A 17,852-nucleotide genomic window follows, 5' to 3' on the forward strand; every position below is an offset into this window, starting at 1 on the left:
TCTGGCAACGCCTAGATTTTATAATTCTCATTCTGGTTTTCAAATCCCTCCATATCTTTAACCTCCTCCAGCCCTACAACCCTCCGAGATCTCTGCATTCCTCCTCTTGCGCATCCCCGATTTTCTTCGCTCCACCCAAGCTCTGGAATTCCCACCCAAAGCCTTTCTGCTCCCCTCTCTCCTCCTTTAACAGGCTCCTTAAAACTTACCTCTTAAACAAAGCTTATCTGTCCTAATTTCTCCTTATGTGGCTCGGTGTCAAATTTTGTTTGATAATGCTAATGTGAAGCACCTTGGGACGTTTTACTATGTTAAAGGCGCTATATAAATCTAAGTTTTTGTTGCATCTATGGCCCCATGTTCTTGACCCAACTACTGAAAACCCTGTATTGGTCTCTATCTACCCATTCCCATCCTGTCATGTTGTTGTATGTCCATACATTCTATAGCACAGTAAGTTTACAAGCAAAGCGCATTATTGAACTGAACTTATATCAGGGCTCAAGTCTCAAAACTATAAACATTAAACTGAATCAAGCACTGTGGGTTAAAAGGTAATGTACATGCTATCTCTCCTTGCAAGGCAGACCAGAACCGATCAGCTTGGCTTGGAAGATAGCATCGTCTTCATTCACGGCTTCGGTGGGGGGGGGGGGGGGGGGGGCGGCGGGGAGAGGGGAGATTAGAAACAGAGGAGTACTTCTACTTAAGTACTCCACTATCTATATTAAAAAAAATCTTACCAATAATTCTGACCTTAAAGTCTAAATACCTGCCAGCACAGAGACAGAGCTTGACCACCCCGGTAGCTTGACCACCCCAGTAACATTAAAGATAATTCCCACCCCCACACTATCACAGAGCAGCTCCACTGTAGATAACTAAATAGCAGGAATGACTACACCCTGGAGCCATTTAAACCAGATCACTGTAGCATTTCACCCACAAAGTCAGGTGCCTCAAACTGGCTTGACGTTGTGTCCCCTCCCCCACTCTAATGATGTTAATAGCGCTCCTGAAATTGATCTCCCCATAGCAACCTAACGTGGGAGGGGGGATTCCACTGTGGTAGCAGGAAAATCGATATTTGAAACTTAACAATTTTTGTAAAAAAGATAGTACTGTAAATAAAAATGTACTTCTAGACTTTTTGACCTTTAACCGGTCCCTGAAGTGTACATAGTCACTGCAGAGATCAAAAGTTACAACTTGTCTGCTTGCTTCAGTATAAATTATTTTCAACTTCAGAACACAAAAGGCTAAAAAGAAACAAATTCCCAGAGAAATCAATACTTTTACGTTTTGTGCATTTCAATGTGCAAGAGAACTCTGACAGGTCCTATTATGTGAAAACTGCAATTATACTCATTTATGAATGCAAGCCAACTGATTGAAAGTATTATAGTATCGGGAAAAAAATGGTCATATAAAATGCAGAATATGTAGCGTTTACATAGTACAGCGTTTTATACAAAATTCTTTTTAAAAACCCAAGTCTCAAATTCATCTCCAGCAGCAAATGTATGAGGAGGCAGTTAAAAAACCATATGGGATCTTGTGCTTTATTAATAGAGGCGTAGAGTACAAAAGCAAGGAAGTTATGCTGAACCTTTATAAAACACTGGTTAGGCCTCAGCTGGTATCGTGTGTTCAATTCTGGGCATCACACTTTAGGAAGGATGTCAAAGCCTTAGAGAGGGTGCAGAACAGATCCATTACAATGGTACCAGGGATGAGAGACCAGAGTTATGTGGAGAGACTGGAGAAGCTGGAGTTGCTCCCCTTGGAGCAAAGGAGAGATTTGATATGTGTTCAAAATCATTAACAGTTTTGATGAGTAAATAAGGAGAAACTGTTTCCAGTGGCAGAAGGGTCAGTAAACAGTGGACACAGATTTAAGGTGATTGGCAAAAGAACCAGAGGCGATGAGGAATTTTTTTTTTCTTTACACAGCAACATGTGATCTGGAATGCACTGCCTGAAAGGGTGGTGGATGCAAATTCATTAACTTTCAAAAGCTAATTGGTTAAATACTTCAAGGGGAAAAAAATTACAGGGCTATGGGGAAAGTGCAGGGGAGTGTGACTAGTTGAACAACTCTTTCACGATGAGCTGAACAGCCTCCTTCTGTGTTGTATCACTATGACTACCTGAAATATTAAAAACCAGTGCAAGATCAATGACTAAGACTGGATGAAAGATAGATATTTAAATGTTTAGAAATATCAGATTCTAGGACAATAATGCCAACTGCTATTTAAATACTTCAAAATAAAACATTATTGGAAACAACCCAACAATGCCAATACTTATCACTGCAAAATGAACAGGACAATTTCAGCGGCAGAAAGATAAACAGCAAAGTGAAACCAAATTATCTAGAGTTCTCTTACAATTTTTAAAATTAGCTGCACTTGTGCAATGAATCATGCAAAGCAGAGTGAGAATGTCAGACAGAAGAGAATGCTGCAGATTAGATAACAATTACAGAACAGATTGCAAACACAAACAGTACTGTTGGGATCAAGCTGCTGGAATCCAAAAATAACCACTACAATTGCACCTGAAGGTGAAAACAACAAGACCAAGTGCGACAATCACCATTATTGTACACCCAAGTCCTTGCTTTGTTCAGGGCACAATTTCCAAATTTGCAGACGATACAAAATTTGGAAGTGTAGTGAACAGTCAGTAGGCGAGTGATAGACTTCAAGAGGATATAGACAGGCTGGTGAAATGGGCGGACACGTGGCAGATGAAATTTAACGCAGAAAAATGCGAGGTCATATATTTCAGTAGGAAGAAAGAGGCGAGGTAATATAAGCTAGAGGGCACAACTCAAAGGGGTGCAGGAACAGAGATCTGGGGGTATATGTGCACAAATCGTTGAAGGCGGCAGGGCAGGTTCAGAAAGCGATTATAAAAGTATACAGGACACTGAGCTTTATAAATAAATAGAGGCAAGGAAGTCACGATGAACCTTTATAGAACAATGGTTCGACCACAACTGGAGTATTGTGTCCAATTCTGGGCACCGCACTTCAATAAAGATGTGAAGGCCTTAGAGAGGGTGCAGAAGAGATTTACCAGAATGATTCCAGGGATAAGGGACTTCAGTTATGTGGATAGACTGGAGAAGCTGGGGTTGTTCTCCTTGGAACAGAGAAGGTTGAAGAGAGATTTGATAGAGGTTTTTAAAATCATGAAGGGTCTAGACAGAGTAGATAGAGAGAAACTGTTCCCATTGGCAGAAGGGTCAAGAACCAGAAGACATCGATTTAAGGTGATTGGCAAAAGAAACAAAAAAGGTGACATGAGGAAAAACCTTTTCTTTTAAAAACACAGCAAGTGGTTCGGATCTGGAATGCACTGCCAGGGGGGTGGTGGAGGCAGATTCAGTCATGGCCTTCAAAAAGGAACTTGAAAGGAAATAATTTGCAGGGCTATGTGGGATAGGGCAGGAGAGTGGGACTAGCTGGATTGCTCCTTGCATAGAGCTAGCACAGACTCGATGGGCCAAATGGCCTCCTTCCGTGCTGTAACCTATGACTATGATTATGATCCAGGCACATTTCACTCCAAATACAGATTGGAATTCAGAAGAATATGGGGAAGGAATAACTTATCACTCCCTTCCTCCACAACTTCCAATCCCAACATATGCCACACCCCAGCTGAATATTAGGCGATATGCTCTCAGATCTCTTCCAATACTGCTCTGTAATACAGCATGAGAAACATCCATTTTTTGGGTGGGTGTAAAAGAGCGAGTAAGCGAGAGGAGAAAGACACTGCATAAATGTCTGATGACCAAGCAGCTACTCTCCCTCAAATAACTAACAACTGAGATTTGTAACTCAATCACACGGGAAGTATGGGAATGAACTTGCATCCTGCTAGTCCATGACACATTACAGCTCAGTACCCCGTGTCAGCATGCTGACCATGAAAGGAAGAATTTAATGTGACCAGCCCATTCGTCTTATTGATTTAGAAAGTTCCAATGATCATTGTGTATCAGTGAAACTGAGGCAGTTTTTTTTTATTGAAATTTTGGAAAGTAGCTCCCAATGTCAATACTTTTTTTTTTGCAGGTGGGGGGGGGGGGGGGGAGAGAAAGAGAGGGAGAGAAGAAAAGATAGATATTTGAAAAATAAATGACTGTTAAAAAATGCATTTTATTGCTATGTCCCAAGGGTGCTGTAACCTATAGGAATAAAAATTCCCAGAGAACAAACTCACAGGATTAATAAAATGTCAACTTTCTCTGCTCTGCACAATCTAACTACCAGCATGGATAAAAATATTATTTAGCAGAGGAGCTGGTGTTCTCCACAATGCGTCATACAAGGACTTCTACTTCTCTTCCCATTTAACATGCAATAACAAACTTTAAAAATAAACAAGCATATCAGATTGCTAGAACACAAAAACTTTCCAACAAGTGGGAGTTGTCCCAAAGCCTTGATTCAACTGTGTTTTTCTCCTGGAAGTCACGAATTGGACATGTGAATCCAAAAGAAAGCCAAAAACTGAAGGATTAAAACGCAAAGAAACAAGACATACAAATGACACAAGTTGCGTGATATACTTTGAATTTAAAATCTGAATACTCCACCCTATACTTGGAAGCACAAATACTACGGGCCGGAAATTGCTCACGTCGGCATGGCAAAATCCGCAGCAGCCCCTATAAATGAAATGAACGAATTAACTTACCAAGGCATAGAATCACTTGATTTAAAACATTTGAAAGAAATCGCATCAGCTCAGCCTCTGAATAGCATGGGCTGATGCGCATGGGAAATGGCTGAGAATGGAAGCCCCGCCCACAAGCAGGCAAGTAAAACTCATTTGGTGAGCATGTTCGTGTAAATAAAAACCATTATAAAAAGCCACAGACATGATTTAATCTAATTAAACTTGAAGTAAATTTTTTTTAATCAAGAGTAATTTGACATTCCACATTTTAAAATTTAATTTTTTGTTGATTCACTGTCATTAACAGTCATCGCGCTTCCAAAAAAGTGTAGGGCTGGTATTTTCCAGCGTACCTTTCGTTGGCGTAAATATCTTCGTTACAGCTGGACAGATTGGTAAGTTTACGAATGTTTAATGATTACTACTGATTTCAGCATAGGTGGCCCTTTAATTCGGAACTGTCAAACCGACGACAAACCAATGGGAGCAAGTTTGAGACTTCCTGGTTTTGATGCGCATGTGTCCATTTGCAAACTTACGCCATCGATTCGCCGGCGGTTGGAGAGGACACCGTGGCAATACGGCGTCCACAGGTGAGTAATTTGTGGGTCTAGAAGTTCAATATTTTTCAACATTGTATCAGGACATGTGTTACACTGGAGCTGTAGCATTCAAATTCTACATTGATTTGAGTACAGTCATATTAAATGCACAAATGTTATTAAAAAATTGTACAATGTGTAATTCCATCCCAGTAATTAAGCATACAAGCCTCCCCAAAGTGCTTTTCAAATCAAAGGAAACATCCAAGAATCAATCCGCAGTTTACTACAACAGAATACAGAACTAACCACACTGAAGCCTGTTGGTTTACACAGTTTGAAGCATAGAGCTTTAGGGTTAGAAATGCATATCTCTCAGACATCTCACTCGCCAGGAACAACATTCCATTTAATATGCTGCATATCCAGTTCAGGAGCTGTTTTGACAATGCACATAATCTAGTCTGACACTCCAGTGCAGTACTGAAGTGCTGCACTATCGGAGGTGCCGTCTTTCAGATTAGACGTTAAACCGAGGTCCCGTCTGCCCCCTCAGGTGGAAATAAAAAGATCCCACAGCACTATTTTGAACAGTAGGGGGTGCTCCAGTGTTCTGGCCAATATTTATCCCTCAACCAACTAAAATAGATTAACTGGTCATTATTTCATTGCTGTTTGTAGGATCTTGTGAACAAATCCACTGCCACATTTCCGACATTACAACAACGTGCATTCATTGTGCCTTTAACGTAGTGAAACTTCCCAAGACGTTTCACAGGAGCAAACAAAATCTGACACCAAGCCACATAAGGAGATATTAGGACAGGTGACCAAAAGCTTAGTCAAAGAGGTCGGTTTTAAGGAATGTCTTCAAGGAGGAGCGGTAGAGAGGTAATTCCAGAGCTTGGGGCCTAGATAGCTGAAGGCACGGCCGCCAACGGCCAGAATTGGAGAAGCGCAGAGATCCGAGGGCTGTAGGAGATTACAGGGATAGGAAGGGGCGAGGCCACGGAGGGATTTGAAAACAAATTACAATAGTGACTACTCTTCAAAAACACTTCATTCGTTATGAAGTGCTTTGGGGCATCCTGAGGTCATGAAAGGTGCTATATAAATACAAGTTCTTTCTTTCTATATATGAGCCACTATCCATATTTGTCGCAAAAGAACAAACTTGAACTTTACATCAGTATCGGGTATACCACTCCAGGGACCATTAACAACAAATACGATAGATTAATTTGTTCAGATGCAGCTCAGATTACATCTAACTTCACCAGTCCCTTCTAGCTTTCAATGGGCTAATTTTTAAAAATCAAAATATTCATTTTTTTTCTACAATTACGTTTTGCATTAAAGCAGTTAATCTCTAAATAAAATTGAGTAGTCCCTGTTTAAACATAAGTGGGAGCCTATTTTAAAATTTTTTTTTAAAAAAACCTTGAACAAGCTAATCTTAGACATAATGGGCTAAGATGTTAACAAGGAAAACACAAGTCAGCACAGTCAGATAGGTTATATAAAAAAAAACTAGTGCACACACATCTGGAAGGATGCAGCACAAGAACCAGAGGAACAAACAAATGTAGAAAAAAAACCAGAAGTCTGCTCTGACAAGGATCCGTTTCTGATTTTAAGTTATGGCGCACTGCATTAAAACTTAGCTTTTAAAAAGGACATTTCAAAATTACATTACTGCAGCTTTAAATAATAGGAATAGCTAAACCAGATACAAACTGAAATCAATTACTGAATTGGACTTGTCCAAATATTCACTCAAAAATATTGTTTGCCTGGAGATGGTCTCTTTTTCTATCCCTAACTGCTCTGCCCTTTGCAGCCAATACCATGAGAACACAAACAGATAAAGACCAAAAAAATCATTGATAATACTGAAGATTGAGAAATTCAGACAACCATAACGAGCGAGATAGTTCAAAAATAAAAACTGGGCAAGGGAGAAATGAAGTAACTGCTAAGCCCACACCAACTTAAGAAAATACCTGCATGGAACTTGGACGAACTCAGCTGCGTCAAAGTGTCTTTCCAATTATTGTACCATGGAACACTAGCTTTAACTGAGCGATCTGATGGAAAACAGAACATGATATTAATGACCCATCACTGAGTTAAAAATTTCTTGTTTCATGTATAGAAATGCCCAAAAGAAAAATGGGCTTTCTAAAACAATATAGTGCTTTAAAAAAAGACTTGTAAAAGTATTTTCCACTCCCAAGTTCATTTACTCACAAAACACAGTCCCCACAACACACACTGTCCCCTCTTATCTTGGGCAGCCGCCTATATCGGGAAAATGCCACTGACCATTTGCTATAGGCGTCAATTACAAAGGCGCAGCTTAAACTGGTATTAAGCTTGCCGGCTATTTCAGGCAGTTCAAGCAGCTGTTCATGTTTAAACCACACAAATGGAGAAGTCAAAGCATGCTTTTAAATGTTACTCCTGGTGCGAAAATTGCAAGTACTACTGACCGCTTAAGGAGAGATAGCTGTTTCTTTAAAGAATTAACAATGTTCCACGGTGCATTTTGGTAGAAACAGGCGCCCCTCGTGGCAAACGTTGTCTTCAAGTTCACATTTGTCGTTCTTTCAAAAACAGACTCAAATGCCCATTTAACTTAATCCGGTTCTGACGAAGGGTCATCGACCTGAAACGTTAATACTTTCTCCACAGATGCTGCCTCACTTGCTGAGCTTCTCCAGCATTTTCTGCTTTTATTTAACTTAACACTGCTGGCTTGGGGGAGTTTTAGAAACCAAAGGACGACCAAAAAATTGAGAGAAAATAGAATATGAAAGCAAATTAGCAAGAAACATAAAAACGGATTCTAAGAGCTTCTACAAGTACGTAAAAAGAGTAGCAGCAAAAGTAAACGTTGGTCCCTTCGAGGCTGAGACTGGAGAAATTATAATGGGGAATCAGGAAGTGGCAGATGCGTTGAACAAATATTTTGTATCTGTCTTCACAGTAGAAGACACAAAAAACATAGCAGAAATAGCAGGAAACCAAAGGTCTAAATGCGAATGAGTAACTTAATATAATTAATATCAGTAGAAAAAAAGTACTTGAGAAACTAATGGAACTAAAAGCCGATAAATCCCCTGGACCTGATGGCCTACATCCTGGAGTTCTAAAAGAGGTGGCTGCAGAGATAGTGGATGCATTAGTTATGATCTTCCAAAATTCCCTAGATTCTAGAATGGTCCTAGCAGATTGAAAGGTAGCAAATGTGACCATGCTAGTCAAGAAAGGAGAGAGAAAAAACAGGGAACTACAGGCCAGTTAGCCTGACATCAGTCATCTGGAAAATGCTGGAATCCATTATATTAAGTGGTAACAGGGCCCTTAGAAAATATGGTTAGGCAGTCAACATGGTTTTATGAAAGGGAAAGTGTTTGACAAATTTATTAGAGTTTTTTGAGGATGTAACTAGCAGGGTAGATAAAGGGGAACCAATGGATTTTGTATATTTGGATTTTTAAAAGGCATTTGATAAGGTGCCACACAAGATAAGGGCTCATGGGGTTAGGGGTTAACATATTAGCATGGACAAAGGACTGGATAACAGACACAAAGCAGAGAGTAAGGATAAACGGGTCTCAGGTTAGCAAGCTGTAACTAGTGGGGTGCCGCAAGGATCGGTGCTTGGGCCTCAGCTATTTGCAATCTATATTAATGACTTAGATGAAGGGACCTGGTGTAATATATCCAAGTTTGCAGAGGATACAAAGCTAGGTGGAAAAGTAAGCTGTGAGGAGGACACGAGTCTGCAAAGGGATAAAGACAGGTAAGTGAATGGGCAAGAAGGTGGCAGATGGAGTATAATGTGGGGAAATGTGAGGTTATTCACTTTGGTAGGAAGAATAGAAAAACAGAATATTTTTTAAATGGAGAGAAACTATTAAATGTTGGTGTTGAGAGAGACTTGGGTGTCCTTGTACAAGGAACACAAAGTTAGCATGCAGGTACAGCAAGCAATTCGGAAAGCAAATGGCATGTTGGCCTTTATTGCAAGGGGGTTGGAGTAAGAGTAAGAAAGTCTTACTACATTGAACAGGCTTTGACGAGACCGCACCTGTGTACAGTTTTGGTCTCCTAATCTAAGGAAGGATACACTTGCCTTAGAGGCGGTGCAATGAAGGCTCACTAGATTAATTCCAGGGATGAGAGGGTTGTTCCATGAGAAGAGGTTGTGTAGAATAGTCTATACTCTCTGGAGTTTGTAAGAATGAGAGGTGATCTCATTGAAACATAACATTGAGGGGGCTCGACAAGGTAGTTGCTGAAAGACTGTTTCCCATGGTTGGAGAGTCCAGCACTGGGGGGAGGGGGGGGGGGGGTAAGAGTCACAGGATAAGGGGTCGACGATTTAAGACTGAGATGAGGAGGAATTTCTTCACTCATAGGGTTGTGAATCTTTGGAATTCTCTATCCCAGAGGGCTGCAGATGCTCAGTCGCTTAATACATTCAAGGCTGAGAAGACAGATTTTCAGACTCTAGGGGAATCAAGGGATATGGGGATCAGAAAAGAAAATGGAGTTGAGGTCGAAGATCAACCATGATCTGATTGAATGGCGCAGCAGGTGCGAAGGTCCATGTGGCCTACTCCTGCTCCCATTTCTTATGTTCATTGGGGTTTGCATAACTTTTTTCGCAAATCTATTATATTGCTACTTCTTTTGTGGAAAGGGGTTTCTCTCGGAACTATACGAGGTCCTGGTATAGTAACCTGGGACAACTCGGCCACATTATACCGACCATCATGTGCCTGCTGGCACATCGCGTTCACACAAACTGCCCGCTATACATGGAGACTGTACTGGTTAAGTCAGACAACATCTATCCTGACTGAAACCACATCACTTCCCTATATCCAATATATGGCACTTTCAAATGACTGCCTTCAGTTCCACTGAATCAGAGGTGACAATAGGCAATCTTCACAGGCATCATTTGCAACACATGTAAAAGTTGAACTACCACAGGTTAAACGGTGTAAAACTTGAACTGAAGAACCCAGTTAGACAAGAAATTTCAGTGCATGTACTTTAAAGATTTTCCTGACACCACGAAAGCACACCATAGGCTGGAATGCCAAATAAAGCATTTTCTGCTGAGAACATTCTCCTTTAGAAGAGAACTGTAATGGTTAGAACAAAGTATTTACCCACTGCAGATCAATATGATCAAGTAGGCTAGTATGTAATCACTGGTCAGAGTGTGCTATTTTGCAACTTCTGAAATGAGAAGAGTACGTGTGGGTATTTCACATATTCTCCAATAAGCAGCTTACCATAATTTTGGGTTAATTGTTAATTTTTTGTTGTGAATGGGTTACCATGTGAAAGTTTAAGACGTAGGTTTCTGTCCACGAAATCCCAAATCGTAGAAACTTTAAGACGCAGTTCTGATGAAAGATCATCGATCTGAAACATTAACTGTTTCTTGCCACAGCTGCTGCCCGACCTGTTGAGTATTTCCATTGTTTTCTATGTTTATTTATGATGCAAGCAGTCAGTTAAATGGCACGCCATAAAGACAATGAATGAAGCCTCAAGGCAAATCAAATTATGGCATGTTTGTCCAGGTGAAATTTTCCACTGCTGTCATTTGGGAAAGCCGTATTAGACACCTTTTAGGTCAAGGAGTCCCAGCAATTTCCTGGTCAAATTCCGTGGACGTAATCACGATGTTCGACCAGCATGACTTCATTTGAAGGAGCTTTTTCATAATCTCTGTTCCACTGACTTTAACAGTGCCCATGTTTTTTTTCTCCTCTATTCCTGTTCCGTTGGCAGCTCTTTGTTACTTCACCCAAGCAGCCAGAATGAATTTTGGGGCTCCCACTGACTGGGATTAAGCCATGTTTTAATCAAAAGAGGTGCTGTTCCTTCAGCTTCATTGGAACAGCATTGGAGGCGGAGGACAGGGAGGTCAGAGTGGGAGTGGGACAGAAAATTAAAAAGGGCAAACAACCAGATCAGGGTCACGCTTGTGGAATGAGCAAAAGCGTTCAGCAATGCCACCACCCAATCTGAGTTTGGTCGCCTCAATGTAGAGGAAATCGCATTGTGAGCAGTGAATACAGTACAATAAATTTAAAGTACAAGTAAATCACATTCACCTGCAAGGAGCGTTTGGGGCCCTAGACGGTGGGAAGGGAGGTGGTGAAGGGGCAGGTGTTGTATCTCCTGTGCTCGAACGGGAAGGTGCCATAGGAAAGGGACCAGGTGTTGTTTTTTCAAAAAAAATCAAAAGATGCAGTGCTGTCCTCATTTGAACTTAATACAGTTATATGTTTTTCATCCATACTACAACTAATCATGTACAGACATCTCATCTAGACTCCACAAAGGGTGAAACAACATTGGCTAACTAAGGAAGGAAAAGATGGTATCAGGTTAAAAGAAAAAGCATACATGACAAAGATTACTGGTAAGCCCGAAGATTGGGAAAAATTCTTTTAGTCATCCTTTGCTGGTTTTTAAAGATGGAGAAAATAAATGAGAGTAAACTAGCAAGAAATATAAAAACTGACAGTAAAAGCTTCTACAAGTATGAGACTGGGGAAATAATAATGGAAAACAAGGAAATGGCAGAGGAATTGAACAGATATTTTGTATCCGTCTTCACAGTAGAAGACACCAATAATAGTAGAAAATCAAGGGGCAAAGGGGAGGGAGGAACTAAAAACAATCACTAGAGAAAAAGTACTAGGTAAACTAATGGGTCCAAAGGCTGACAAGTCCCCTGGACCTGATGGCTTGCATCCGAGGGTCTTAAAGGAAGTGGCTACAGAGATAGTGGATGCGTTGGTTGTAATCTTCCGGAATTCACTAGATTCTGGAAAGGTCCCAGCGGATTGGTAAACCGCAAACGTAACGCCCCTATTCAAGAAAGGAGGGAGACAGAAAGCAGGTAACTATAGACCAGTTAGCCTAACATCTGTCATTGGAAAAATGCTAGAATCCATTATTAAGGAAGTCATAGCTGGACATTTGGAGACTCATAATACAATCAAAGAGAGTCAACATGGTTTTATGAAGGGGAAATAGTGTCTGACGGGCAAGGTGGATAAAGGGGAACCAATGGATGCAGTATATTTGGATTTCCAAAAGGCATTCAATAAGGTGCCATATAAAAGATTATTGCACAAGATAACAGCTCATGGTGTTTCGGGGTAATATACTGGCATGGATAGAGGATTAGCTAACTAACAGAAAACAAAGTCGGGATAAAAGGGTCGTTTTCAAAATGGCAATCTGTAACTAGTGGGGTGCCGCAGGGCTCAGTGCTGGGGCCTTAACTATTTACAATATATATCAATGACTTGGATGAAGAAAGAGTGTCTTGTGGCCAAATTTGCTGATGATACAAACATAGGTGGAAAAGCAAGTTGCGATGAGGACACAGTGTCTGCAAAGGGATATTGACAGGTTAAGTGAATGGGCAAAAATTTGGCAGATGGAATATAATGTGGGAAAATGTGAAGTCATCCACTTTGGGAGGAAAAATTAAAAGCAATATATTATTTGAATGGCGAAATACTACAAAATGCTGCAGTACAGAGGGATCTGGGTGTCCTCGTACATGAAACACAAGTCAACATGCAGGAGCAGCAAGTAATCCGGAAGGCAAACAGAATATTGACCTTTATTTCTAGGGGAATGGAGTATAAAAGCAGGGAGGTCATGCTACAACTGTACAGGGTGCTGGTGAGACCACACCTGGAGTACTGCGTACAGTTCTAGTGCCCTTATTTAGGAAGGACATACTTGCATTGGAGGCAGTTCAGAGAAGGTTCACTAGGTTGATTCCAGGTATTGAAGGGTTGTCTTATGAGGAAAGATTGAACAGGGTTGGGTCTATACTCATTGGAGTTTAGAAGAATGAGAGGAGATCTTATTGAAACATACAAGATTCTGAGGGGACTCGATAGGGTAGATGCTGAGAGGATGTTACACCTCATGGGGGAATCTAAAACTAGGAAGCATAGTCTCAGAATAAGGGGTCACCCATTTTAGACGGAAATGAGGAGGAATTTCTTCTCCCAGAGGCTAGTGAATCTTTGGAATTCTTTACTCCAAAAAGCTGTGGAGGCTGAGTCATTGAATACATTCAAGGCTGAGTTCGACAAATTTTTAATCAGCAAGGGAGTCAAAGGATATGGGGAAAAGGGGGGAAAGTGGAGTTGAGGTAAAAATCAGATCAGCCATGATCTCTTTGAATAGCCGACTCCTATCTCATGGTCTATCCCAAATGATGGCCATGTGATTTTCTTCAGCAATCCTGAGATGGCCCTGATCAAAGTAATAAATCACATCCTATTTCTCGCGGCGAGGTTCGCTAGTGCTGTGGGGGGTGGGGTTTAAACTAATTTGGCAGGGGGGTGGGCACCAGGATGTAGCATTGGAAAGGAGAAACAAGGTGCATAAAGGATTAGGAAAGATAGCACTAGAGTAAGAAATAGTACGGTATTAAGTGGGATCAGACTAAGATAATACAAAGTCCAAGATAGGTTGATGGTGCGTGTGTGTAAACGCATGAAGTGTGGTGAACAAGGTTGGTGAGCTGCAGGTTCAAATAGCCACGTGAATATGTCGTCATGGCGATAACAGAGACCTGGCTCAAAAAAAAGGGCAAGATTGGGCACTAAATATTCCTGGATACAAGATGCTCATGAAAGATCGGGAAGGAAAGAAATGGCAGTGCTGGAGAGAAAGATGTCCTGGAGGGGGTCAAGGACAGAATCTATTTGGTTAGAGTTAAGGAACAATAGAGGTGCCATTACACTACTGGGTGCATTCTATAGGCCACCAACTAGTGGGAAGGATATCGAGGAGCAAATTTGCAGGGAAATTACAGAGGTGCAAAAGCTATACAGTAGTGGTAACATGGGGACTTCAACTATCCTAATATAGACTGGGATAGTAGGGGCAAAGAGGAGGAGGAATTTTTGACGAGTGTTCAGGAGGGTACAGACTTCTTGACCAGTACATTTCTAGCCCAAGGAAGGAAGCATTGCTGGATTTGGTTTTGGGGAATGAGGCGAGCCAAATGGAACAAGTGTCAGTGGGGGGACATTTAGGGAACAGCAACCATGGTATCATGAAGTTTGGAATAGCTATGGAAAAGGACATGGACCACTCAAGTAAAAATAGTCAATTGGAGGAGGGCCAATTTCAATGGGATGAGAACAGATTTGGCTCGGGTAAATTGGAATCAAAGACTGGCAGGCAAAACTGTAATTGAACAACGGATGGCCTTTAAAAAGAAGATAGTTTGGGTACAGTCTAGGCACATTCCCGAGGGAGAAAGGTAGGGCAACTAAAGCCAGAACTCCCTGGATGACAAAAGAGATGGAGAGCAAGATGAAAAAGGAAAAAGGGGCATGACAGATGTCAGGTTGATAATGCAAGTGAGAACCAGACTGAATATAGAAAGTTCAGAGGGGGCAGTGAAAAAGGAAATCAGAGGGGCAAAGAGTGTATGAGACTAGACTGGCAGCCAACATAAAAGGAATCCATAAGTCTTCCACAGGCATGTAATTAGGTAGGAGGGATGGGGCCAATTAGGGACCAAAAGATCTACTCATGCAGGTAGAGGGCATGGCCGAGGTGCTAAATGAGTACTTTGCATCGGTCTTTACCAAGGAAGAAGATGCTGCCAGAGTCACAGTAAAGGAAGATGCAAGTGATATACTGGATGGGCTAAAAATTGATAGAGGTATTAGAAAGGATAGCTGTAGTCAAGTCACCCCATCCAGATAGGATGCATCCTAGGGAAATAAGGGTAGAAATTGCAGAGGTACTGGCCATAATCTTCCAATCCATAGATACAGGGGTAGTGCCAGAGAACTGGAGAATTGCAAATATTACACCCTTGTTCAAAAAAAGGGAGTAAGGATAAATCGAACAACTACAAGCCAGTCAGCTCAACCTCGGTGGTGGGGAAACTTTTAGAAACAATAATCCAGGATAGAATTACCAGTCACTTGGACAAGTGTGGTTTGATTAGGGAAAGCCGGTATGGATTGGTTAAGGCAAATCATGATTAACCAATTTGAGAGTTTTTTGATGAGGCAACAGAGGGTAGATGAGGGTAATGCAGTTGATGCGGTGTATTGGGACTTTCAAAAAGGCGTTTGTTAAATTGCTGCATAATAGGCTTGTCAAGATTGAAGCCCAAGGAATAAAAGGGGCAGTAGCAGCCTGGATACAGAATTGGCTAAGCAACAACAGAGTAGTGGTGAACGGTTGTTTTTCAGACTGGAGGGAGGTGTACAGTGGTGCTCCCCAGGGGTTGGTACTAGGACCACTGCTTTTCTTGATGTATATTAATGACTTGGGTACACAAGGCATCATTCCCAAATCTGCAGACGACACAAAACTTGGAAGGGTAGTAAATAGTGAGGAGGATAGCGATAGACTTCAAGGAGGATATAGACAGGCTGGTGGCATGGGCAGACACGTGACAGATGAAATTTAACACAGAAAAATGCGAGGTGATACATTTCAGTGGGAAGAATGAGGAGAGGCAATATAAACTAAAGGGCACAATTCTAAAAGGGGTAAAGGAACAGAGTCCTGGGGGTACACATACACAAATCATTGAAAGTGGCAGGGTAGGTTGAGAAAGCAGTTAAAAAAGCGTACGGGATCCTGGGCTTTATAAATAGAGGCATAGAGCACAAAAGCAAGGAAATCATGATCCTTTATAGAATACTGGTTCAGCCACAACTGGAGTATTATATTCAGTTCTGGCATCGCACTTTAGGAACGACCTTAGAAAGGGTGCATAAGAGATTTATTAGAATGGTTCCAGGGATGAGGGACTTCAGTTACGTGGAAAGACTGGAGAAGCTGGGGTTATTCTCCTTGGAACAGAGATGGTGGTGAGGAGATTTGATAGAGGTATTCAAAATCATGAAGGGTCTGGACAGAGTGGATAGAGAGAAACTGTTCCTACTGACGGAAGGGTCAAGAACCAGAGGGGAAAGATTTATAATGATTGGCAAAAGAACCAAAAGGTGACATGAGGAAAAACTTTTTTTTAAAAACAGAAAACAGCGAGTGGTTAGGATCTGCCCAAGGGGGTGGTGAAGGCAGGTTCAATCATGGCCTTCAAAAGGAAACTGGGTAAATACATTTGCAGGATTATGGGGATAGGGCGTGCAAGTAGAACTAGCTGGATTGCTCTTGCATAGAGCCGGCACCCACTCGATGGGCCGAACGGACCCCTACCGGGCTGTAACCTATCATTCTATTTGGCTGTGAATGTGGTATGTTATCCCAAGGAATGGAATGTTAGCCCAAGGAATAAAAGGGGCAGTAGCCCTTCTCCGGCCACTCAAGCATTTGATATGGATGACCACGCCATTCTCCTCCATCACCTTTCGCCACTGTCCAGCGCCTTGGGACTGCCTTGAGTGGTGCCACACCTAACTATTCGAGCATGCCTCCGGATATGTTTTCTCTTCCCGTTTCAGTCACGGCCAGAATCTGCAAGGTTCCATCCTTGGTCGCCCTCCTCTTCCACATCTATACGTTGTCCCTAGGTGGCATCATCCACAGGCAGAGCCGGTGTCACAAATTTGGGTCTGCATACATACCATCTCGGATTCAGTAATGCCAGTTGCATCCATAAGCAGTCTCAGAATCTTACTTTTATAGGCATCGACTCACACCACCCTGTATCTACTCGTATGATAGCAGAACACGGGGATGTACAAATAGCAACTTTTTGCATTCTGGACTGGATATTTGTGTCTTTTGCACATCTATTTCTCAAGGCAGACCAAGTTAACACTAGATGAGGTAAACTTTAGTTTGAATCCTAAACTGCTTTATTCCACAGTACGGTGAAATGTAGAGAGCAACATGTATGACCAAAGTTACTTCGTTCAATCCTGTAAGCATGCAACATAAAACAGAGGACATTAACCCTACGTTGGTGGGTTGTCTAACTTAAAACAAGAGGCTTTCTAGCTATAAGTATATTGCAACCTTCCGTCCAGAAAGACGACTGTGTAAGCCATTCATACCGTACCGGGGTACGGTAGCATAGTGGCTGTGTTACTGGACTAGTAATCCAGAAGCCTGGACTAACATTCTAGAGTCACAAGTTCAAATCCTGCCACAGCAACTGGGGAACTTAAATTCAGCTAATTAAATAAAAATCTTGAATAAAAAAAAACTATTATCAGTAATGGTAGCCATGAAACTACCAGATTGGTGTAAAAACCCATCTAGTGCACTAATGTCCTTTAGGGAAGGAAACCTGCTGTCCTTACCCAATCTGGCCTGTGACTCCAGACCCACAGCAATGTGGTTGATTCTTAATCGCTCTCTGAAATGGCCTAGCAAACCACTCAGTTGTTCAAGGCGGCAGCTCACCACCACCGCCTCAAGGGCAATTAGGGATGGGCAATAAATGCTGGCCTTGCCAACGACGCCCACGTCCCATAAACAGAAAAAAAGCGCCAAAGCAGTTGTTACTTTGCCATTCTGCAACATCGTGAGTTGAAGGGTCGAATTCACAAGTGACAGTCCTTGCCCCAAATGGTGCAAACAGATCACAGGGCCAGA

At 41.7% G+C, this 17,852-nt stretch overlaps 1 protein-coding gene across 2 annotated transcripts in view; it reads right to left on the bottom strand.

The window, feature by feature from the left end:
• Nucleotides 1-17,852, bottom strand: part of trappc8 (trafficking protein particle complex subunit 8) — a 151,875-nt gene that overhangs the window by 118,279 nt on the left and 15,744 nt on the right. Inside the window, exon 3 of one of the 2 annotated variants that reach the window (XM_067977994.1) lies at nt 7,247-7,330. The exons of the other annotated variant lie outside the window; for it this stretch is intronic. Within the exon in view, the coding sequence (XP_067834095.1) occupies nt 7,247-7,330 (84 nt within the window). The remainder of the gene's footprint in view (nt 1-7,246; nt 7,331-17,852) is intronic. 2 annotated transcript variants of the gene reach the window in all.

This window comes from Heptranchias perlo, chromosome 3, assembly GCF_035084215.1.
Source record: "Heptranchias perlo isolate sHepPer1 chromosome 3, sHepPer1.hap1, whole genome shotgun sequence".
Taxonomy (NCBI): Eukaryota; Metazoa; Chordata; class Chondrichthyes; order Hexanchiformes; family Hexanchidae; genus Heptranchias; species Heptranchias perlo.